We start from the raw sequence: 25,359 nt of genomic DNA, 5'->3' as shown, positions 1-25,359 counted from the left end.
GTTATGGGGAAAATTTATAGTTATAAAATCTTATGTTAAAAAATAAGGGTGATTTGAAAGCAACAATCTAACTTTACAACTTGCAGAACTAGAAAAAGAAGAACAGACTAAACTTAAATATAACATAAGGAAATTATTAATAAAGATTAGAGAAGAGAAAAATGAAACAGAGAAAGAAAAGCGATAGAGAAAATCACAGAAACCAGAAGTTGGTTTTGAAAAGATCAACAAAATAGACAAAATGTTAGCTAGATGGACTAAGAAGAGAGAAGACTCAAATTATTAAAATCAGAAATAAAAGTGAAGACATTACTACTAATTCTATAGAAATTAAAAGGATTATGAGAAAGTACTATGAACAGCCAGACAAATTGGGTAACCTAGATGAAGTGAACAAAGTCGTAGAAAAACAAAACCTACAAAGACTAAATCATAAATATATTGACAATCTGAATATACTTGTAACTACTAAGGAGATTAAATCATTATTCAAAAATCTCTTAACAAAGAGAAGCTCTCAATCTGATTCATTGGCGACTTCTAACATTCAAAGAAGTAGTAACCCATTTTTCCTAAGATTTTCCAAACAAACTGAAGAGCACTTTCTGACTCATTCTGTGAGGCCAGCATCACCCTGATACCAAAGCCAGAAAAAGATACCATAAGAATACTGAAGACCCAAATCCCTTATGAACATTCATGTAAAAATCTTCAGTAAATGTTAGAAAACTGAATTTAGCAGCATTCTAAAACAATTATACACCACAACTAAATGGAATTTATTCCTGGAATGCAAGGATGGTTCAACATACAAAAAAATTATTTAATGCAGTATACCATCTGATCATTTCAATTGATGCAGAAAAAACATTTTACAAAATTCAACACCTTTTCATCAGATTAGGAAGGGAAGTACAATCGGTGTAATAAAAGCCTACATGAGGGGTGCCTGTGTGGCTTAGTGGGTTGAGCCTCTGCCTTCAGCTTAGGTCATGATCTCATGGTCCTGGGATTGAGCTCCACATCAGGCTCTCTACTCAGCGGGGAGCCAGCTTCCCTCTGCCCTTGCCTCTCTGCCTACTTGTGATCTCTGTCTGTCAAATAAATAAAATCTTTAAAAGAAAAAAAGCCTACATGAAAAACCCATAACAAACATCATATGCAATGGTGAGAGAGTAAGGTTTTTCCTTTTAGATCAGGAACAAGACAAACATTACCACTTTTTGCCACATTTAAGATAGTACTGGAAGTTCTAGCCAGAGTAATTAGGCAAGAAAAGGAAATAAAAGCACCCAGTTGGAAAGGAAGAAGTAAAATGATCTCTTCACAGATGATGTGATCTTACATGTAGAAAACTGCATATATTCCACAAAAAGCTATTAGAGCTTATGAATGAATTCAGCAAATAGCAAGATATAAGACCAACATGCAAAAATCTGTTGCATTCTTATACTTTAACAATGAATAGTCTGAAAGGTAAATTATGAAAAGAATTCCATTTGTAGTAGTATCAAAAAGAGTAAAATACTTAGGAATAACCAAGGAGGTAAAAGGCTTGTATAATGAAGGCTATAAAACATTGGTGAAAGAAATTTAAAAAATCATAAATAAATAAAAACACATCTCCTGCTCATGGATTAGAAGACTTAATACTGTTAACATGTCAGTACTACCCCAAGCAATTTATAGATTGAACATAATCCCTATCAAAATCCCAATCCTTTTTTTTTTTTTTGCAAAAATAGAAAAACCCATACTGAAATTCATACAGAGACTGAAAGTTCCCCAAGTATCTGAAACATTCTTTAAAAAGATGAACAAAATTGGGGAGTTTATACTTCATGATTTCAAATTTTACTACAAAGCTACAGTAATCAAAGCAGTATGGGCACTAGCATAGAGATGGACAAAAACAACAATGGAATAGAATAGAGAGCCCAGAAATAAACCCTTGCATATACGTTCGGATGAGTTTTGACAAGGGGGCCAAGACCATTCAGTGAGGGAAGGACAATCTTTCTACAAATGCTACTGGGAAAACTGGATGGATAGCCAAAAATAAAATAATGAGGACGGACATCATATCAAACATTAGCCCAAAGGGGATTGAAGAACTAAATATAAGACCTAAAACTCTCAGAAGGAAATTTTTAAAATTTGTACATCAAAACTAATCAACAGAATAGAAAGGCAACCTACAGAATTGGAGAAAATATTTGTGAATCTGTATATCTGATAGTAAGAATATATAGGCAACTCCCAGAACTGTCTCCTAAGAACAAAAACCAAGTGACCTGATTCAAAAATGGGAAAGATTTGAATAGACATTTTTCCAAAGAAGATGTGTGAATAGCCAATAAGTACATGAAAAAATGCTGTATCACCAGTCATTAGGGAAATGCAAATAAAAACTGTAATGAGATACCACCTCTATCCATTTGGATGGCTGGGGTCAAGAAACAAAAAAAAATAAGTATTGGCAAAATGTGGAGAATTGGAGCTTTTTTGCAGTATTAGTGAGAATGTAAAATGGTTCAGCTGACATGGATAATGGTATGGGGGTTCCTCAAAAAATTAAGGTTAATGTTAACTAAGTGGAATTTAAATAAGAACTTATAAAATTTAAAAATAGAATAACCATGCAACAGTTCTGCTTCTGGGTATATATCCAAAAGAATTGAAAGCAGAGTCCCCAAGAGATATTTGTACGCCCATGTTCATAACAACATTATTCATGATAGCCAAAAGGTGGAAGCAGTCCAGCTGTCCATTGATGGATGAATGAATAAGCAAAGTGTGATACATACACAAGTACATTCCCCATAGAATATTATTTAGCCTTAAAAATTAAGGAAATTTTGATACATGCTACAACATAGATGAACCTCGAAGACATTCTACTGAATGAAATAAGCAGTTACAAGAAGGCAAGTACTATATGATTCCATTTATGTGAGATAGTGTAGAGTAGTCAGAATCATAGAGGAGTAGTGTTGCCAGGAGCTAAGAGACGGGGGGGGGGGGGGGGGCAGTTGCTGATTAATGGGTATGGAGTTTTTATAAGAAAAAAGAACTCTGGGGGCACCTGGGTGGCTCATTTGGTTAAGCGTCCCACTCTTGATTTCGGCTCAGGTCATTATCTCAGGTTCATGAGATTGAGCCCTGCATCAGGCTCTGTACTCAGTAGGGAGCCTGCTTGAGATTCTCTCTCTCCCTTTGACCCCTGCTGCTCTCTCTCTCTCTCTCAAATAAATAAACCTTAAAAAAAAAAAAAGAGCCCTGGAACTGGATGGTGATGATCACCACCATGAATAGAATGTATTTTATACATTCTAATATGAATGTATGTTATACCTCTGAACTATACACTTACATATGGTTAAGACAGTAATTTTTTTTGTCATGTGTATTTTACCACTATAAAAATTTGGGGGAAAATGCATGGAGTTGTCTGGAAAAGTCAATAATTTTTCAGTTATCTTTAAATCTCTTCTGTTGAATTCAGGAAAATGTCTGCGCCTGGTCCCACTATGTCTTCAGCAGTTCCCTAACTTTTTAATGAGGCTCAGAGCCTTCAGCAGGAAATAGTATCTAGCTAGGATTTAATCGCCTTTTTTGCTTTCTCTGTGTTTATTTTTGTAGGTACAGTAGTAGATTTCTTGTCCTCTGTAGGGAACTGTAGTTGATAAATCAAAAGTTGCTTAAAGCAGAGAATTAGGAAAGATGACACAGTCAAACCTTACATAATATTTTTACTTCCAACACATGCATTAATAACATCAATAATGTAAGTTGCTCCAGGGGAAACTTACAAGGTTCTGAGCATTGTGCCTCCCCTTCCTCATGAGCACTACTCTGGGCGCAGTTAATCCAGGCTCGTCTAAGGCATCTTGGCCATGTGAGTGGTTTTGCATTCTTAATTCAGGCTTATCTCCTCTTCTTCTTGCTGTTTTGTTTGGGATGTGTGATTTCTGCATCACCTATAATTTCAATTTTACACAAGTTAGCACTCCTGATTCGTATGTTACCATTAATTCTTTTGGTCTGAATTCAGTAAAGCAAGCTGTATTCTGGATGCTCTTGGTCAGAACTTACGTTTTTAAAAGCTCTAGGGTTTGTTGCTTTGCCAATTTTAAAAAGTCATAATTTGGGCGCCTGGGTGGCCCAGTGGGTTAGGCCGCTGCCTTCGGCTCAGGTCATGATCTCAGGGTCCTGGGATCGAGTCCCGCATCGGGCTCTCTGCTCAGCAGGGAGCCTGCTTCCTCCTCTCTCTCTCTGCCTATCTCTCTGCCTGCCTGTGATTTCTCTCTGTCAAACAAATAAATAAAATCTTTAAAAAAGAAAAAAAAAAAGTCATAATTTGCAAGTTCCAGCTGCAAGACCTTAGGCAGCTGCGGTCATCATTTTGGCTTTTTTTCCTCTCCAGGTGCGGCATGCACGGGTGTGCATGTGTGCGTGTGTATGTGTGTGTTCATGCATGATTGCTTCTCTTGATAGCATCTTACAAGGTAGAATAGTCCCACTAGTGTGTTAGACTTGTTCTCCAGTTAAGTTTCCTGGAGGAGGCCTCAACAAATGGCTTTCATTCTGTTATGTCTGAGCATCAGACAGCTTCTTGCAGCGGAGGTACTTGCTGCAGGAGCTCATGACCTTATTACATCTGTCACTTGCTGGAAAATCTTCTACCCAGCCCATCTTTTCTTCCAGTTTGAGCCCACTGACTGGTGCTCTGAGTTCTTTTACTTATAAACCATACCCAAATGCACTGTCTTACTCTTTTGGTCTGCTTAATGGGAAGCACAGTTTGCTCAGCAGTGTAAGTGGAGAACTTTCCTGTGTTTGAACATCCTCCTCTAAAGTTTTTTTTTTTTTTTAAGATTTATTTGTTTATTTATTTATTTGGAGAGAGAAAAAGAGTATGGACAAGGGGAGTGGGAGAGAATCTCAAGCAAACTTCCTGCTGAACGTGGAGCCGGACACAGGGCTCCATCTCACGACCATGAGATCTTGACCTGAGTACAAACCAGGAGTTGGAGGCTTCCGGACTGAGCCACCCATGCGCCCCACCCCCTGAAGTGTTTTTTTTTTTTTTAATTATTATTATTTATTTGACAGACAGAGATCACAAGTAGGCAGAGAGGCAGGCAGAAAGAGAGGAAGGGAAGCAGGCTCTGCTGAACAGAGAGCCCAATGAGGGATCCCAGAACCCTGAGACCATGACCTGAGCTGAAGGCAGAGGCTTAACCCACTGAACCACCCAGATGCCCCTTGAAGTCTTTTATGATTTTCTTATTCACATCTAATTTATCACCAGAGTTTAAAGAGATTTATCTGTGTTGCATCTTTCTAGATAATTCTCATAGAAATAGCTATTATCAGACTGTCTTAGGATACTAAATTGAATTAAAGTAACACAACTGGCATTAGCAAGTTTATGCCGTAACTGTTGTGCCTCCTGTTCAGCTTAAAGGTCAACTGGTGAAGGCAAATACGTGGGGTGTCCTAGACTCTCAAGCATGGCTATGAGCCTCATGCCGTCTGCTGGGTGTGGACATTGAACATATACCAGGCTTTCTTTCTTTCTTTTTTTAAAGACTTTATTTATTTATTTGACAGAGAGAGAGTGCACAAGTAGGCAGAGAGGCAGGCAGAGAGAGAGGGGGAAGCAGGCATCCCGCTGAGCAGAGGGCCCAATCTGGGGCTCGATCCCAGGACCCTGAGATCATGACCTGAGCCAAAGTCAGAGGCTTAACCCACTGAGCCACCCAGGCGCCCCTACACCAGACTTTCTTTAGGCACAGGTTTTATGGAGCAGACGGATTGGCTGTCCTTGCAGTGTCTGGTGATGGGAGGGTCTCTTCTGTACCTTTTCTTTGTGGTGAATGATACCAGTCTTCCTTTTAGATAATACATAATTATGTTTTTCAGTAAGTGGCTTTAAGTAAGAATGTAAATTGTTTTAAAAGAAAAGCCTTGAGAAATAATAGCTTACTTAGGTGGTGTACCATTTTGACAAAACTTGAGAAGAGGGTATGGAAACAGTGAGCTGTGTGAAGGGAACACTGAAATAGAGGCAGGAGGGGATGGAACAGAGTCACCCAGCCCTGTCCTGGTGGGTGGGAGCACTGGGCTTCATCTTCTGTTCGTATGTTTCAAAGGAGCCATGGTGACAACTGACACAGCAGCCATTCCCCGAGGAGGGAACCCTTTGGCTTTTGTGGAGGTCGTCCTGGGGATGTCCAGCATAGTGGGAAGGACAGAGCTCTGGAACAGAGCTCCTTAATTCTGCCCTTTAGAAACCATTTAACCTCTCTGTGCCTTAGTTTCCCCCATCTCTAAAATGCCAGTTTTATCCCTCACATCATTACTATGAGGATCAAATGGGGTGATGGAAGCATTTAACTAATTACCATTCACATCATGTTCAACTAATGTTGTGGGAATGTTAACAACTGTTCTTCCTACCTCCAAGGCTTATTTGAAGGATGCAGCAAATTTATGTTTTTATTTGAAAGTGATAGCAAACTATGAGAATATTGAATACTGTCATTATAGCTATCACCTTTCTTTCATTGGTTTGAGAACTAAAATTGCTAAAAGACAAGGATACTGTTTATAGGACTGTTTATAGGACTTAAATATGCTATGTTGCCTGATCTTTGAAGATCAGCCACTTTCCAAATTCTCATGGATTCAAGAAGAGGCATACGGCCCTGACTCTAACTCTCTTGATAGTCTCAGGTAGGTGGTAAACCCAGAGTTGGTTTTAATCACAGCCCCACCACTTATTAGCTATATGACCTGGAGCAAATGACAGACTCTAGCCAACTTAGGACTCCCTTCTGTAAACCCAGAGGAGCAGTAATAACAGCCACCTTGAAGGGTTGTTGAAATGAGGAGTGCAAGGCCCCGCAGCACAGGTGCTGGTACCATTGGCCCTTGACGTCGCCCCTTTCCCTCGCTCCCACTGTGTTGAGACAGTGGACTGCAGAGCAATTTTTAGAGTCTGGGGAATGTAAGGGTGCACCTACTGGAGAAAGCAAAGACCAGAACGGAAAGTGGTGTGGAAACATTCACTAAAAGCACTCTTAGTAAATAAACAGATGGAAGATGTTCAACATTGTATGACTTATTAAGGAAATACAAATTCAAATGAGGTATGTATAAAAAATAAGGAGCTTTTGGTGTATGTTTAGTGAAATAGACATTGCAGATAATCACTGTGGTAGTAAAAAATGTTAACTAAACCTTTCAATGTATGTTCTTTTCTTTTTTAATGGAGATATAATTCACATACCGTAAAATCCACCCTTTTAATGTGTACAGAATTATGCCAGCATCACCACTATCTGATTTCAAAAACCCTGTACCCATTTAGCAGCTGTTTCCTGTTCTCTCAGCCCTGGGAACCGCCAGTCTGTTTTCTGTCTCTATGGATTTGCCTATTCTGGATATTTCATATAAATCACACAATAGGTGATCTCTTATGTCTGGCTTTTTCACTTAAGGCGTTGATGGACATTTGGGCTGTTTCCAGCTTTTGGCTTCTGTGGATAGTGCTGTTGTAAACATACATGTACATGTATTTGTTTGAGTACTTATTTTCCATTCTTTTGGATTTAGACGCAGGAAAAATTTCTGGACCATATGGTAATTCTACATTCCTCTTCATTTTTGAAGCTTTTGGCGGGGGGAGGGGGCAGAAACAGAAGTCTTGGTTGATGACGACGACGATGACTACTACTACTCTTCTTTTTTTAAATTCTCAGAACTTTGAATATGTCATCCCATTACCTTCTAGCTGTCATGGTTTCTTTTTTTCTTTTCTTTTTTTAACTTGTTCATTTATTCGATAATTTAATAAATACCTATCAAGTGTCTGCTATATGATAGGGTTTTTTTTGCTTTTGTTTTTATTTTGTTTTGTTTTATTTTTAGGTATTTGGTATTGGCTCCATGGTTTCTGAAGAGATCTTGAGGATGCCTTGTGCTAAACGAGCCACTTCTCTCTTGTTGCTTTCTCCTTGTCTTTGGCCACTGACAATTTGATTATGATGTGCCTGGGTCATATCTCTGAGTTTTTCTTACTTGGAATTTGCTAAGCTTTTTAGATGTCCTTCAGATACTTTGAAAGTTTTTGAAGCTTATTCGGGTCTTGCTGCCCCATCTAGCCTTTGTTTCTGGACATCTCAGTATGTACTTGTTGATGTACTTGATGTCTCACATATCTTTGAGGTTCTGTTCATTTCTCTTCTCTCATTTTTCTTGAATTTCCTTAGGTTGCATAAACAAAATTGTTATATTTTTTAAGTTTGTTGATTCTTCTGCCTGCTCAAATCTGCTATTAAGCTCCTCTAGCAGATTTTTCATTTCAGTTATTGTATTTTTCAAATCCAAAATTTCTATTTTTTTAATAATTTCTAACTTTTTTATTATTTCCTCTTTGGTGACACATTATATTGATTCTTTCCTTTAGCTCTTTAGATATGGTTTATTTCTTGAACAAATTTAAAGTAGCTGATTTTAGACTTTTGTCTAGTAGGGATTTCTCAGGAACAATTTTTATTACACTCCATTTTTTTCTTGTGTATGGGCCATACTTGTGTATGGACCATACAACTTTTTGTTGTATTGTTATTCTTTGTTGAAAATTGTACTTACACAAGAATATAATGTGGCCATTCTGGCCATCGGATTCTCTTCTTTACCCATACTTTCATAGTTTGTTGTTAATCACGCAAATTACTTTTGTGAGGTAATTTTGAAAGTTATGTGTGACCGTTGAAGTCTCTGCTCAGTTTAGTGGTCAACTAATGATTAGAGCTTTTCTTAAATGCCTAGAATCAGTAAGTCTCCCAATCTTTGACAAGGATCTCTTTGTGCATATTGGGGCATGCTTTCAGTGCTCAGGCAGGCAGTTGGCAACTCTGCCTTGGCCTTCACTTCCTGTTTGCTTTGAATCTCAATGTCAGCCAGAGGTAAGAACTTAGGGCCTTCTTATGTCTTTCCTAACCATGTACCATGCTTTTGCCCATAAATAGCTTTCTAGTTCCCCAGGAACCCTCCAAACCTCTCATGGAAGGTTTTCCAAAGCTTCCATGGAAGCTCCTAGCTTTTCCTTCTAAGCTGTTTGGTCCACCGATTTACCCAAACCGTTATCCTCCCTCAGGCAGCTGTGGTATTAAACAATTGCCTCTGATTGTTTTCAGCAAATGCCCTTAAGGAAAAATAAAGATAACTTTGCAAGTAGAGTCTTCCAAGAAGGAAGGAAAGGAAAAATAATGGCAATTCTCTATGAAAAGGGCTTTGATGGGCAGACCCATTCTGCCCCCTCAGTGGCTGTCAAGCTGCTGGCTTCCATTCTGATTGCAGATGCTGGTTATTAGGGCTGCTGCAGAGTTGGGGAAGAATGGATAGGATTAAGGCAAGTTAAAATGCCACAAAGCTCCTTTATTCTTACCAAGATTCAGCCATTTTTCTTGAATAAACATACCACAGATTGCTGCATACCTTTGGTTAATTTCTAGAGTTCTGAAAAAGTTGCTTCTGATGATTTTTTGCCTATGTTCTTTATTTTACAGAGGAAAGTCTTTCTGATTGTCCTTATTCCACCATTTTGCTGATTTTTCAATGTATGTTGAGTCTTAGGTTTATACCCCATGAATTAATCCCAAAACAAGGGAAGAAAAAGCCAGTCATGTCCACCATCATGTTTACCAGTGTTATTTATGATAGTGAAAAATTCAAAATGTTCTAAATGAGTAACATTAGTGAGGAAAAGCATATAAATTCTGGGTCACGCTGAAATGCAGCTGTATAAATGAAAGAGGAGGCCTGGGCAGTAGGATAATAACATGGAAGCTGTGACCCTTGGTTCTAGAGTCAGATAGGCTGGGTTAGAGTTTGGCTCTGAGATTATAATAAATGACTTGTAGCAAATTAATTCATCTCTCTAAGCTTCCATTTCTCATCTGTTAAATGGTGGCAGTTCTTTAGCAGTGCTGAGAGCTTTCACAGAAGGTGTCCAGGTGATATGCTTGGCTCAGCCTTTGCTAGCACCTAGAGGATGAATATACAACCCATATTCCTGCCATTTTAGTGCCCTTATTTCTAACCTTGGTTTTTCCATGCATTGCCAAGGGATCTTTTTTTTATTTTGGTTATCGCATACATGAAATTTCACATCCTTATAGTTTATTTGCCATTATATCACTGTTGTTGCTATCATTCAATAGAAAATTCTTTATAATGCACGATAGAATTATGGGTCGTATATTTCCTCTTTTCCATTTTATATATTTTTTTAATCAATGGAAAAGATAAAAGTATACTTATAGTAAGAATCTCTTCTTAGGGCACTTGGGTGGCTCAGTTGGCTAAGTGACTGACTCGGTTTCAGCTCAGGTCATGATCTCAGGGTCCTGGGACCCCGGGATCCTGCATCTGGCTCCATGATCAGTGGGGAGTCTGCTTGAGGTTTCTTTCTTCTTCTGCCCCTCCTCCTGCTTGTGCTCTCTCAAAAAAATAAGTAAATCTCAAATAAATAAATAAAAGAAGGAGGAGCTCTTCAGGAGGGTCGGGTCAGGACTACCTGCCATTAGACACTGGTATGATAGAAGTATGTTTTCCAGGTGCGTCTTCAGGGACATGACTTTTTTTTTCCCCCAAGATTTATTTATTTGACAGTGAGAGAGGGAGCACAAGCAGGGGAAGCAGCAGGCAGAGGGAGAGAGAGAAGTGGACTTCCCTCTGAGCAGAGAGCCCAATGTGGGGCTCGATCCCAGGACCTTGGGATCATGACCTGAGCCGAAGGCAGACGCTTAAAAACTGAGCCACCCAAGTGCCCTTTCAGAGATTTTTTGATAAACCAGTATTTCATGAGTCTCTGCAGGAGGCTGGGATATACTTACTGGTCTTCTTCAAGAGGGTCTTTTATTCAGAGTCCTGGGGGCTAGGGTTCACTGCTGCCTCCTCAGAGTGGGTTGTGAAAGTGTAGGTTAAAACCTAGGAGCACCCTCTTAAATTTTATCATTCATCCTTAGGATTTCCCTGTGGGGCCTCTGTTTCCTCATCTGCTGCTCATCCGTGCTGATGATCTCTGTAACTTGGCAGGGCTTGTTTTTCCATTTCAGGTTCCGAGGTGCACCGATTATACCCGTGGCGGCCAAGCCTGGGGGGCCAGAAGCCCCTGAAACAGAAGCTCCACAGGGCATCTCAGAGCTCATTGAGGTACTGTCAGCTTGAATCCAGGCTGGCCTGTGGCCCCAGCCCCACTCAGACCCTTTGTATCCTGCTAAGTATATAATGGAGAGAAATGGGAGGCACCCCAGCAAGAAGACTCTGAGCTGTTCCTTTAAGTCCCACCACGCCTCCCCCAGGCACCTACCTTAGCAGACCCTCCCTCACCCCCCTCCTAGAGTGAAACCAGAATAGAAGCAGAGGCCTCACTCTCTAGCTCAAGGTCCTGCTGAGCTATCCACACCCTTTTAAGTCATTCAAAAGAACATGTCAAACACCCCCACTCAGACAGAGCAGCTCCTGCCTCCTGGGGCTCTGGGCCCTGTCTTCCATTCCAGGGGCTTCCTCCAGGCTCAGTGGTGATAGGTACGGCCGGGTGGGAGCCCAGCCAGCACAGGGTGCCCAGGGCAGCCAGAAGACAGGGCAGGGGTGGGGGGTGGGTGGGTGTTGCTGCTGTGAGGCCGTGACAATGGAAACCAGTGTCCCTCGCTCAGAAGGGTGGCGTGGCAACTGTGGGCTGGATCATCGGCCCACCACCTGCTCTTTGTGTGGCCCTGAGCACATGACCTGTTTTCTCTCATCTCTGTCCCCTCAATAGTAAAGTCAGGAAAAGAACACTAGCTGTGGAGTTGGCATGCAGGTTAGATGAGGTTAGTAGATGTCCTGTGCTCAGAACAGTGCCGTATCAGAGTTTGCTGTGATAGTGATGGTGTTCTTGACATGCCTTTCACAAGGACCATGAACTTTCACAGTGGTGCTGGGAAGCTAACGTTGTTTATCTCTGTTTTACCAAGGAGGTGTCTGAGGTCCAGAGAAGTTAAGTAACTTGCCCAAGGTCTCATAGCAAGTATGTGGTAGAACTGGCATTCAGCCCCAGATCAGTTGCTGGGGTCTCTTTAGGGTCCCCTGACACCTGGACCCGCAGAGCTGAGAACAGATGTGATCGTGTGCACTGCGACTGATTCTGTGATTACACGGTGCCACTCTGACCGACTTAGCAGAGCAGACCTTTCCTGGCTGAGGCTTTTGCTACTTTTTCCTCTCCTTCTGAGAGCTCTTGGTCTAGGAGCCTTGGACAGTTGTTTTTACTAAAGCAAAATTCACAAACACTGCTATGAAAGATGTTTATGTATTCCTTTAAGAAGCCTCTGCATAAATCCCAGGCCAAGCCTGTTTTGAATCTTTAGTTTTTTCCCAGAAGAATTGTTATCACAAGGCTGAGAGTTTGGAACATTCCCTGCCAAATACTTTTTGACAGCTTCTTTCCTAATGAAATCCGAAAGCCTCAAAATAAAAGGAATAATGTGGTCTTTATTTTCATTTATTTATTGGGAATTAGCTCTGACATCTAAGAGCACATAGTCAGCATGAGGAAAATGGGCTGGCTGTGGTGGAAACACGTGGAAGGAGAAGGAGCAGCAGCCCCACAGACTGAGAGGGCAACGCTGGCCCTTGGCAGACATCAGGTGGTCCCCCATCTCTGCCTCGGCCTGGAGCTGTGGCCTCAGCCCCTCTTGCCCTGCCATACATGGCAGCAGCCCTGATCACCCGGGTCGTTTGGTCTCTTGTCCTTCTCTCAGGCACCATGCCAGCTGCTGGAGATCCTTGGAAGGACTCATGGCCCTGGGAGAGAGACAAATAAACAAAAGCTCACAACAGTGTGTTAACGGGTGATGGGGGTGGGGAGCACAGCCGTACAGAAGGGGCAGAAAAGCCTTCCCAGAGGCGGTGTCTTTCCAGAGAAAGGGAGGCAAAGCTGACTGGGGAGCTTCCAGGGTCTGCCAGTGGCTGGTTCCTGCTGTGAGAGGCCACGTGGTGGGGGATGAGGCCTCCACGGTACCTAGGGGCTAGCTGATGACACATCTTAAATCCTGCAGGCTCAGAAGGCTGGGAAGGCATGTGAGGTCAGATGGATGTGCCTCAGGCTGTCTCTTTTCTAGCTCCTGACATCGCAGATTTCCATCCCAAGAAGAGACCCCTCAGGGCCGCTGCTCATGTCTGTGGACCACTGTTTCTCCATCAAAGGTCAAGGCACTGTGATGACAGGGACCATCCTCTCAGGCTCCATCAGCCTCGGTGACAGTGTGGAGATTCCTGCCCTCAAGGTCAGTCTTACCTTGTCCTTCCTTTTTGTTTGTTTCTCTAGTGGCGAGCAAGAGGGTCGGCCCTTTTGCCTCTCCAGTGGCTGAGCTACTGTGCCAGGTCCCCAGGGCTGGCCCTCTGGCTCTGCTCCACTCCATCTTCTCTCCTACCTTTCCTGGATTCTAGAACCACCACTCTCCCTAGTTCTCATAATAATACCCACATGGGGAGGCCTGTGACGTGTCATGGTGAGCCTGCCAAGTAGGTGTTCTTTGTAGATGAAGAAATGGAAGCTCTAGAAGGTGTAGTGGGCTCAGGATCACATGATCAACAAGTGAGGGTGCAGGGTGCATGCCTGCCCTTTCTATACGCTCTGTATGTCAGGCTGGCAAGTACGCGCGGACTTCTCTCTGGGTTCTTTTTGCCTTGCCACAGCAGTTTCAAATTAAACACAGTTACAGTCTTGTGTCGCTCAGACTCCTAAATTCTGGAGTCTATCCAGAAGAGTTTTATATTCGTAGTGACCACTGGTAGATACCATGTTATCCTGTGGAAGACCTGTGGGCAGCTGTGTGTCTCCCTGTTGCCTCCGCCTCTGGCAACTACCAGCCTGGCTCTGATCTCAGTGCTGTTCAATGGCCTGGATGGTTCCCATCTGCAGTGGGCTTTTCTTGTGGTTTCAGTTTACTGGAGAAGAAGCACTTAGAGCCTCCTTGACCACCCTGTTCTTCAGGGGGATTAAAGGGTGGGGAACAAGGGTTAGTTAGAGCCAGGCAGATCCTATGAAGACATCTGGGGTCCAGGGTGGTTGTCTACTTCTCAAAGGAACCTGGAGTGCAGGGACATGGAGGCGTGAACTTGGCCCTGTATACTGCGCCAGGGACAGCACCAACTGCTGGATGCACTCACAGCCCTGGGTCAGTGGATTCGGTTTGGGAACTGGGAGTTCTCCCTGGAGGGCTGTCTTGAGACAGATTTTAAGGTTGTCTGGCTTACTAGATGTTTAGAGTCCTCCTTAAAAACAGAGTGTGTGTGTATGCGTATGTGTGTGTGAATATATATGTGGGTATATTTTAAGGAATTGGCTCACATGATTATGAGGCCCAGCAGGTCTGAAATCCACTGGATAGGCCAACAAGATAGAGACCCAGGGAAGTAGTTCAAATCTGAAGGCTATTGGCTGGCAGAATTTCTTCTTCTTCCAAGGAGGTCAGTCTTCCTCTTCAGGCCTTTAACTGATTGGATGGAGTCCACCGACATTATGGAGAGTTAATCTGCTTTACTCAGAGTTTATTCCTCTTAATGTTAATTTCATCCAAAAAATACCCTCACAGAAATATCCAGAATAATGCTCGACCAAACATGTACATACAGTGGCTTAGCCTAGTTGACACATAAAATACCCCATCACCCTGTGGGGGAGAACCACGATGACAGTGGCTGCCCTGAAGAAGGGGAGGCCAAGGGGCACCTTTACCTTGTGTTGGCCATTCCTGGTCTAGGATAGCCTGGGTGGATGTAGGAAAGGGGTATTTCATGACTGAGAGGAATGACCAGGGCTTCCCCAGGTAAAGGAGACCTCAGGTTTAAATCACCCCACTCTACTCATTTTATGGTGGTGTGGCTGTTGCTTCCTTCTGCAGGGCTGGAGTTATTCGGGAAGAGTCTCCTGACCAGGGAGGACCAACCTCAAGAAAAGCTTCCCTGATAGGCCTGAGACTGGTCAGGTTCCAGGGCCCTGGGGTGGCAGCAGGAGCTGAGGGACAATGACCCTGCCCTTCCGAGTCCCAGGGCTTCCCCTGACATAGGCCCGGAGTTCTAGGGTCATAGTCCCCTCCTCTGCTGGCTCTCATTGATCCTCCTCTGAAGACCGTTAGTCCTGGATAAACACACCACTTAAATCAAATCCATGTTGTGCCAGGGACTAAAAGTATAAATCTTAAAAAAATAAAGCACAAAATTATGAAAATAAACCAAACTTATATTTAACAAAGTTAAGATTACTATAGTGTTGTGTGTTAATTCTTAACTGGAACAGAGAATGAATCAAATGTAAATTTCTTTGCCTTCTGGGTGTTCCCTGAGGCAGACGCTGAGGAGCCACCCTTGTCCAGTATCCCTTCTGCGCTGGGAGGATACATGTTTGCAGCCTGGGAGAGCAGCCGGGAACAGGAAGGTGGTGTCAGGAGAGGTTGCCGTGGGACATAGACTTGGAAGTGCAGTACCTGAGGGACTGGTGTTGGATGATAAGATCAGTGGCCACTATGCTGGACCAAAGCATGGGATGAGGGAGGGCCGAGGCGGAAAGAAGCAGCCACATTAACCTGACAGGAATGTTTGAGTGCCAACATGTTCTGAGGTCTTTGGCCACTCTTTTCATCCTTATGAAGATGGAACTTGTCTATCAGGGTCCCATTACTGATTTGTAGTCCTTGGGCACATGGAAGGTGCTTGGCAAGTATGAATTTAATTCTCCTCTTTCTTCTGTTCACCCATTTCTCCCAGCCTACCTTTTAACTCTCTAGTGCTGTGCTATTTTCTGATTTACTGGTCAGGGAAAGCATGACTTGTAAGTAGCAAACTTGAATATGTAAATATTTCCAATCAAAGTGAAAAAAGTGTAGCCTGGTTTCTCCTTTGCAGCTCCAAGTAAAATGTGAGAGGAAAGGAGGGAACTGACGGTGGAACTGTTAGCAAAAAGATACCTGCACTTGACAATTTGGGAGATTCTCGGCCTTTCCAGATTCCAAACGGTGCTAAAAGTAGGGAGTGCACTTTGAAAAAGCATGCTCTGGAGAAGGGCCTTCAGGGAGGGTGGACAGCCTCTGCTGTGGAGAATAGGGATCCATTCAAACATCTTAGCAGAAGCCAGGCTGTGAAGAACTCTCTTTTTTATTGGTGGGGATCCCCTTGACATACATGAGAGACCCACGAGGTTTTTGAGAATGTTATATCTGGCAAAAACACTGCCAAAGCAGTCGGACTTCTGGTATTCTAATTGTAGGAAATAGACTGATAGAATTACTCAGCTCTAACTCATGTAACTAATGCTATCTTTCAAGAAAAAGGAAGAATGACTCCAGGGCCAGAGCCATGGACACAAAGGCAGAAGCCAGAGAGGGGAGCCCAAAGGCCAGGGCCAGGGAAGCCTGTGGACCTAGAGCGTGGAGGACCAAGCCACAGAGGGTCATTTTCAGGCCAGGAAAGCTAACAGAAGTTGCTCTGTTGGATTTCAAATTTGCTTGGGTCCAGTGACCTCTGTGTTCCCTTCATTTTCCCCCCTGTACCTATATTCTATTGTATTTTGTTATTTTTTATATTGCTATTTTTTAATTAACATATAATGTATTATTTGCTTCAGGGGTACAGGTCTGTGAATCATCATCTTACACAATTCACAGCACTCACCATAGCCCATACCCTCCCCAATGTCCATCACCCAGCCACCCTATCCCTCTCCCACAACCACCCAGCAACCCTCAGTTTGTTTCCTGAGATTAAGAGTCTCTTATGGTTAGTCTCCCTCTCCCATCCCATCTTGTTTCATTTTTTTCCCTCCCTACCCTCCACGACCTCCCACCCTGTCTCTCAAATTCTTCATATCAGAGAGATCATATGATAATTGCCTTTTTCTGATTGACTTATTTCACTTAGCATAATACCTTCTAGCTCTGCCTATATTTTAAAGCAAAAAGCTTGTCTTTTAGTTTCACACATCCACAGATAGAGAGGCATTTGGCCCCAGGATGGGTCATATCTGTGCTTGATTAGGTGGGTTAGATGATATTTTTGAGCTGATGATATTTAGATGAGATTTTGGACTGAGAGTATGCTATAACAGGGGTGAGAAATTGGCGATGTTGGGGGAAAGTATTTTGCACATGGGATGATGTGAATGAAGGTTTGGGGACTCAAGGATGGACTGTAGTGGGTAGAATTGTGGCCTACAAAAGCTGTGTTCCCCTAGACACTCAGAAATGACCTTCTTTGGAATATGAGTCTTTGTAGATGGAGTTAAAGGTAACAGAGGGGACCAACCCCACTGACACGTGGATTTTGGACTTCTGGCCAGCAGGACTGCGAGAGAACACATTTCTGTTGTTTCACGCTACCAGCTTTGGTCATTGGGTAGGGCAGCCCTAGGAAATGAAGATGGATTTTGGATGGAAAGGACTGAAGTCAGAACATACCTCACGTCCTTTGCAGTTGTGGGCAGGCCTCGTCACTCCTCTAAGCTTTGACTTTGTTGCGAGGGATGACCGGGGTGCTGTGGGGGTGACACAGGCTGTATGCACACGGGTGGTACAGGTTAGTGGTGGAGTCAGGACTGCTGCATACAGATGGCCAGCTCTGTTCCTTCCTTCCTTTCCTGTAACTCCCCCGCAGCAGGCGAGAAAACCTAGGCCCAGGTCTGTTAAGCAACCAGACAGCAGAGCCAGCATCTGGCTCCAAAGACCCAGCTGTATCTACTATATCCACTGCCCCTGGGGCCCCAAAGAGACGCCAGGGCCGGTGTTGTTTCCTCTCTGGGGCCGGACCCTCCTACCTCCAGAGCAGCTTCGTAGGTGAGCCTGGCGCCCTACTGAGGCCTCTCCTGGGCCACAGAGCCTATAAAAACACATTTCAGAAGCTCTTGAGGTCCAGAGCTCCTGACCTTCTCTTGCCCCCACTTTCCAGTAACTATAATTGGTGGCCGGTGCCTATCGGGCACTGGGGACATTGCAGGGTGGGGGGTTTAAACTAGATGGCCCTCCTCCCCAAACCTGGTGACATCCCCATCAGATTTCACTAATCAACTTGGACACATCTGACCGCTTGAACTCCCTCAGAGGCAGGGCACAGCCATTCCAAATAAACAGTCACATTCCCCTCCTGGCCAGGGCTGGCCCGCCGGAGCCGGTCAGACCCTGGCCCCTGTCTCTGCTGCCTGCGTCCATTCCCAGCTGGGGCCCATTAGCCGATAGAGGAAATGTTGGGGGAATGGGAGTGGAGGAGAAAAACCAAATCCCACTTAGATCCCAAAATGGCGTGGACACCAGACATCCCAAAATTCGTCAGCCTCTTTCTCAGCCTTTAGGTTCTCCTGATCCCTCATCCCATGAAATCTGTTTGGTCACATCTGATCTGGGGATTTCAGGCTAGTGATGTTTCCAATAGCAATTGGCTACTGGGGATGTCATGTAAGAAACTCTAAGAGCCACAGACCACAGGGGAAGAGAGAGAGAGATCTGGGAGTTGAGAGGCAAATGCTCGGCTTCTCTGTATCTCACTAATTTATCCCAAACTGAAGTCTCACCTTGGTCCAGGGCCTCTGGAAGAGGGGTGCTGTAGTGTGCTGACAGTAGGGATGGCAGACAGAAGGTGCCTGGTGTCATGGAGGTACACAGGTTTTTAGCTGGTAACTCTTGTCTACTATATCGTTGCCATTCAGGATTCCTTTCCTGTGGAATGTCTCTTGTGGGGTACAGTTGCAGTAAATGGCAGGACACCTCCCAGGTTATAAGGAAACTGTTCTTTTCAGGGCTGCTGAATGCGTTCTTGAAATGGAAATACACTTCACAGCCCACACTGTCCACTGTGAATCCATGTTCGTTTTCTGATGATGGTGACAAACATCTAAATAGATGCCTATTTACTTGGCAAAACTGTTTTTGAGAAAAGTTCAGAATTTGACAGCATATTCCTCCAAATCAGGTCCATATTCAGACTTATTTTTTTCTTTATAAAAACCTCCAGAAAGGGAAAAAAAATTCTTAAGTACCACTAGGCATCATTACTCTTACCTTTGCCCCCACCCTTGGGCACTGATCACAGGAGAGAGAAAGCTGTGACATCTGAAAAGATGTATTTTCTCACCCCAGAAAGCCCATGGCTATACCTCTGCCTTCCCTGTGCTTCCCCAACTCCTAGCAGCCCTCCTTCCCTTATCCTTGTTTTTCATCTGGAAGCTTTGGTGATGGGCCGTGCCCCTAACCTGGAGCATGTGACCTCTTTCCTCTTGAATCCCTTCTTGCCTTCCTTGGATAGTTAGCTGCTCCCTTGCATGGGTGCTCTGGGTCCACATTTAGGTGCTGCCTGGCACTGTGTCTGTCTCTGTGTCTGTTTCTGCCTGTGTCTCCCACCGTACTCATCTCCTGGAGGGCAGAGGCTGGGTCTTCTCTGTCTCTGTGCCCTTTGCGCCCATCCTAGGGCTAGGCCCAGAGGAGGCCCCAGAAACTGTCTGATGCCCAAAACAGTAAGGAAAGCCCAATAAGGCAAATGAAACTGTTTGTTTTGTAGCAGGATTTTGATTCCAAGTAGATAGTGAACAACCAGAGGACTGGGTTTGGAGCAGCTGCTCCCCCTACCTCATGCGTCTAGATGGAGAAACCCGGAGCTGGGCAGCTGGCAGCTTCCTGCTCTGGCTGTCTTCTCTTCGAGGCTTGCGTCTTGATGCTTCCCCGGTGAGCAGTGCCAGAGATACTCCTGGGTCCCAGCTTCGGCATTTTCTGGGAATATATACCAGGAGCCCAGGGCTACAGACCTGGATTCCTGAGCCACCTCTGCAGATCAGCTGTCAAGACCGAGCTCCCTCTGCTTTTATGTCTTTTATCAAAAATGGAAAGCCTGGTCTTCATCCTTCATCATTTCCTGTTTCAGAAGATCTATAAGGAAGGAAGGCTTTCTCTGAATTCGCTGTTTTCATGGTTGTTGGCTTTGGTTTGGAAACTCCTGGGAGTTCATTCTCTGTACCTGGATGTCACATGTGCCAGGGGTGTGGAGCTGACAAAGCAGGGGGAATAGAGAAGCATAGACGGGAGTGAAGGAAATGAGCGTTTTGGAAAAGCCAGCGCAAGGAGGGCAGAAGCAGGCGCTGATCAGGAGGTACCTATGATCCGATCCCCTTTCACTTGGTGTCCTGCCTCAGGAGGATCTCTGCCCTCCACCCAGTCCCACTGGGATTGTGACCCTCCCTGGCTCGGGCGCCCGCCCCCACCCACTGATGGAAGGACAGACAGCAAGGGCTTTACAGAGCCACGCTGTGTCCTGCTTCTCCGCTGGTGGGGCCCTCATCTCCAGGATGAGATCTGAAGTGCCCTATGTGGCAGAGAGCCAACTGTAGTCACCTCCGGCCTCAGTTGCTTTCTGGTTTTTTCACCACCTCCACCACTACCCAAAGCACCAGTTTGTTCTCAGTATTTATTTATTTTTCTTAAGAATTTCTTAGGAAATTTTTTTTTAATTATTTGAGAGAGAGGGGCAGAGAGAGAAGCAGACTTCCCGCTGAGCAGGGAGCCCGATGCAGGACTCCATCCCAGGACCCTGGGATCACGACCCGAACTGAAGGCAGATGCTTAACCAACTGAGCCACCCTGACAGCCCTTTTATGGGTCTACTTCTTGTTGTGTGTTTGTTTGTTCATTCATTTCTTAGAGTCCACACATGAGTGACATCAGAGTATTTGCCTTTCTGGGTATGACCTCACCCCTCTCACTCACACCTCAGTTTCCCATCCTAGAGCCACACAAGATCTCTCATGCTTGTCATGTCTAATGCAGGGCTCTGGTGGCAAGTGATGGACATATACAACCCAGACACTCCTGGTGGGACAGGAAGGGGGTAGGCTGGCTTCCTTACTGAGAAGCTGGGTGGGGCTGATGCCTCCCTCCAGACCTGTTCTATGTGGACCAGTCTCCCAGGCCTTGTCCCCAAGTCCATTCTACCCAGGTGCTGCCCCTCCCTTGCCTGTGACGGGTGACTCAGATCTAGACAGTGAGATGTGAAGGGAGATTTCTGGGGGAAGGGGGGTTCTCCTGCAGGGAGGGTTGTAACATTTGAACCTGCCAGGAGGAGTGCCACAATCTGACTGGGAGGGCTGGATTCCACATTCACCCCTGGAGTGGGGGTGGGGGCTCCTGGGAAGAATGGGCCGCCCAAGGAAGTTGGGATAATGATGCTAAGAAGTAAGCATTGAGGAGGCAAAGCTGAAGAACTTGGTGTTCGTTCTTATCTCCTGCTGCCTCAACAGCCTGCTTCTGGTCACAGAGGGGCTGAGCTGGAGTCCCTCCCCCTCACTCACTCCAGGGGCAGTTACATCACCTCCTGGGGCCTGTTTCTTTGTGAGCTACTCATGAAGATTCAAGGACAGTCCCATGCTGTGCTTGTAACAGGGCCTGCATACGGGGATAGATGTCTTTATTACTATCACATGCCACTCTGAATCTTGTCTTTCTCCCATTCACTGTGCCTTTTTACGTGGCCCCCAGAGCTCAGTACTCAGGGGTTGGATGACCTAAGGTCAGCATACCCTGCCTCTGCTCGCCGCCTGCCCCAACCCTGAACACCACAGCTCTGCGAGACCTTTGCCTCTGCCCCATGTTCCTTCTGGCTTAGGGTTTAGAATCACCATCTACAGCCAAGTTGTAATATCCTGTTGTCTCCCTAATGAGGCCCCGAGGAGGAAGGACAGGCGACAGGGGAGGACAGAGATTGATCGCAGAGCAGGCGGGGAGCTCAGGAAGGTTTCTCTGTGTAGGTGCTGTTGTCAGAGACATGTGCCCAGCATCCTAAAGATGAAGCAGGCTGGAGGAGGCTGCCTCATTCTGAGACTCTGTTCAGCTGCTCCTCACCCCTCAGTCACAAGTGACTCATGTGCCATTCTGCATCAGCCCTTGGAGAAGACTGCAGCTTCTACTCCCAGAAGCCCTGTCTCCCTTTTATTCTTGTGTGTGTGTGTGTATGTGTGTGTGTGTGTGTGTGTGTCTTCCTTTATATTCTGAGAGTGGTTTTCGTCATGCCAATGTGTCCCTCTCCAGAGAGGGTGCTGACACTGGCCGCCCTCACTGGGGCCAGATTTCTCGGATGCTGGTGGCTGGATGAGGAAGGCTGGCATGTCCGGCCTCACTGGGGTCCAGCTTCTCTTAGTTTAGCCTCAGATGGCTTCTGGAAGTATGAGTTCTGAAACCCAGCACGCTATTGGGCCAGCATGGGGAAGGAGCACTAGAGCAGGCTGTGGCTGTAGGATTGTTTGTTGGCTATCATAGAGTGGGACTATGTCCCAGGCTCAGATGTAAACCCTTTTTATGTATTCTTCCTGTGCTTCCAGCAGCTCTGCGGGAGGTGCTGTAGTCCTCTGTTTTATAGGGCATGCAACGGAGACACGAAGATGTAAAAATCTTGTATAAGCAGGGGTGCCTGGGTGGCTCTGTTGGGTAAGCGTTTGTCTTCAGCTTGGGTTGTGATCCAAGGGTCCTGGGATTGAACCTCACATCAGGCTCGGAGCCTGCTTCTCCTTCCTTACTCTCTCTCTCTCTCTCAAACAAATAAATAAAATCTTAAAAGTCTTCTATAAGCCAATCAGTGGAAGATTCTGGAGTGAAACTCTGTCAGCCAGCATCTAAGATGTATGCTCACCCCAGCTCTCTGGGCAGGCATGAGGAGGCCACCGAACCCCATAACCCTGTCCCTCTCACATCAAATTAAGTCACTGTGGTGATGAACCAGGGACCCTCGGAGAAGGAGATCCCAGAGCCAGGACCTTGAGATCATGACCCTGAGCTGAGGGCAGATGCTTCACTGACTGAGCCACCCCAGCTTATAGATGTTTACGTCTTTGTGTCTCTAGCCCATGCCCTCTAATATGAAGGCCAGCTTTAGAGGCACTGCTTCATTCTGCCCGACCTTGTTCCTGGCTCCACGGGACCCTCCCTCAGGGAGCTGGAAGTGCTGGGGCCGTCCTGAGGGCGGTTGTGCAGGTGGAGGGCACAGCTAGCTTCCAGGGCCTGGAAGGTCCTAAACCCAAGACAGCGGGCTGTATCTGGTCCCGAGCAGCCTCAGCATTCCCCACAGTCCTCTGCAGAGAGGACGCTGGCGCTCTTAGGCCTCAGTTGGAGCAGAGGAGAAATGGCTGCTACAGCCCCAGTGCTGTCCTCTGCAGAAAGGGTGACAGCCTGTGGCGGCTGTGCAACCCCACCCCGGCTTTGCTCTGCCTCCCTCCAGAGGCAGGTCCCCTTGGTAAAGCTGCCAACTCATCTGGTTATACTTGGTGTATGTTTCAAGTCTTGTGGTCAGGACCTTGAGGGCAGGTAGAGCCCCATTTGGACCTGGGCTGACCTACAGCCCTCCTAGCCCTTCTTGGGGATTCTGGTGCCTGAGGCCACAAAGAAAACCCTGGCCCCATCTGACCAGCTGCTTCCCCTGATGGCAGGACTGAGCACTGGCCCTCTGAGGCTTCCTGATAACTAGCCCTCTTGTTAGGCTAGATGGACATCTTGGGATCCAGCCTTTTCTCTGGCCCACCTAGAAGCCTGAATGTGGGCACCCCCACCACCTGGCTATGCCTTGGCCTTCACAGCTGAGGTGTGGGGAAGTGAAGAGCAGGGTGCAGAGCCACTTTGCCTTGGTTTATGTCCTACACACCAGCTCTATGACCACATGGAAGCTACTTCAGCTCTGTGCTTCAGTTTCCCCCTCTGTAAGGTGTGGGGATAATGTTACCTTTGGCGGGGAGTTAGCTTGAGGATTAAATGGGTTCTAGAGCGTCTTTCCAAGTACCTAGGTTGCAAGGTGTGCTTGGTAATCATCGCCTGTTGTTAGCACTGCAGGAAGCCTCATGGCCCTCGTGCCCTGGCCGTTGCCCTCCAGGTGGAACCTTGGTGATCAGATGGCACCTGCTGGTGGCCAGGTGGGGAGCAGACCCAGAAGGGGCAGCTGTGGGGTAGGAGGGGACTGTGGCCGGCTTCCAGACCTCTCCTGAGGAAAGTGTGGGTCCTAGCCCACAGTGGCCTCACAAGACCCACAGAGCAGCTATGGCACACTGCTGTCCCCTGCAAGTCGTTGTGTGAAAACCCCTCCATTGTATAAAAGCTTCTGAGTAAAATTAAGTCCATTTATTGTTTCAGAGAAGAGACTGTGATTCAATTAGAACACTCACGAGTGCTGTGTTGTGGCTTAGGCACCGTGCCAGGCAGTCCCTGCCCACGCACCAGCCAGGAGACCAGGTCTGGGATCCTGGGTATGAACACTTAGCTCTGTGGCCATGGGCAGGGCATTCCCCCCTCTCCTGCCAGGCCACCTTCATGGAGAAATAAGATTCATCTTCATACAGCCATAATTGCTCCTGAAGGCCTCAGGCAGCGGTTTTCCCAGTGCTGTTGGCTCCACCACAGTCAGGTGAGCACCATGGGGAAGTACTCACTCGGCCAGGGGAGCTGGCATAGGTTCTGGAACAAGGGCATGCAGATGAATGCGGGCTTACCAAGACTTCGGGGGTGCTGTGGTTCCCTCCTTGGCTGAGGGCTATAGCCAGTGTTACGTGCAGGCATGTCCCTGAGGGTGGTGGAAAATGTGAGCTGGCAGCAAGGCTGAGAAGGCAAGACCTAAAACACTGGGGGCCCAAAGGGGCTTCCTCTTTCAGGAAGTGGGCACCCCGCCAGACTTAGAGCACCAGCTGGAAGCGGTCTTGCTGCACAAAATGCTCAGTCAGCAGACAGTTGACTAGTGCTAGGCCATGCCCAGTGCAAACATGGTGCCGCCTGACCCACAGAGGAGTGTTTGATCTTCGGCCTCAGGTCCACTGCCTTCTCTCTGCTAGGAAGCAAGTTCTGGTTCCTGTAGAAAGTATGGCCACGCAGACCCTGTTTGACCATGGAGACTGTGCCCCCATGAAGCTAGCCCTGCCTAAACTGCCTGCCCATAGTGCTGCTGGCTCACCTCTTGTGAAGTCAGGTGCTGAAAGCAAGCAAAGCCTAGGATGACCCTTGGGAAGCCTGCTCAGGGGGTGGGTGGCGTCAGGGTGATGGGTGGGCAGGGCAGGTGGCTGTCCCCTCATGTGAGAAAGGTGCTGAGTGAGAATGGTTTCTAGAACATGGAGCAAACAGTCCAGGAGAGCTTCCAGCCCTGCTTCCCTGATAGGGTGTGTTGAAGCTGAGCCCCAAGGGATGGTGCAGGGCTTTGCCAGGCCATTCCAAGCAAAAGAGTAGCACGTGGTGAGCCCAGAGATGAGAGCATGCCTGGTACATCTGAGGGAGACGTGACATTCATTGTGGCAGAGTCTGGGAA

The 25,359-nt window shown here is 45.9% G+C and overlaps 1 protein-coding gene across 3 annotated transcripts in view; it reads left to right on the top strand.

Moving 5' to 3' along the window:
- Positions 1-25,359, top strand: part of EEFSEC (eukaryotic elongation factor, selenocysteine-tRNA specific) — a 249,492-nt gene that overhangs the window by 102,555 nt on the left and 121,578 nt on the right. For 2 of the 3 annotated variants that reach the window (XM_059390445.1, XM_059390444.1), the window contains 2 exons: positions 11,133-11,229; positions 13,179-13,343. In XM_059390445.1, coding sequence (XP_059246428.1) covers positions 11,133-11,229; positions 13,179-13,343 — 262 coding nt within the window. The remainder of the gene's footprint in view (positions 1-11,132; positions 11,230-13,178; positions 13,344-25,359) is intronic. The other variant, XM_059390446.1, reaches the window with a different exon arrangement.

The sequence above is a fragment of the Mustela nigripes genome, chromosome 2 (genome assembly GCF_022355385.1).
Source record: "Mustela nigripes isolate SB6536 chromosome 2, MUSNIG.SB6536, whole genome shotgun sequence".
NCBI classification, from domain to species: Eukaryota; Metazoa; Chordata; class Mammalia; order Carnivora; family Mustelidae; genus Mustela; species Mustela nigripes.
This window is presented reverse-complemented; position numbering and strand designations above follow the sequence as displayed.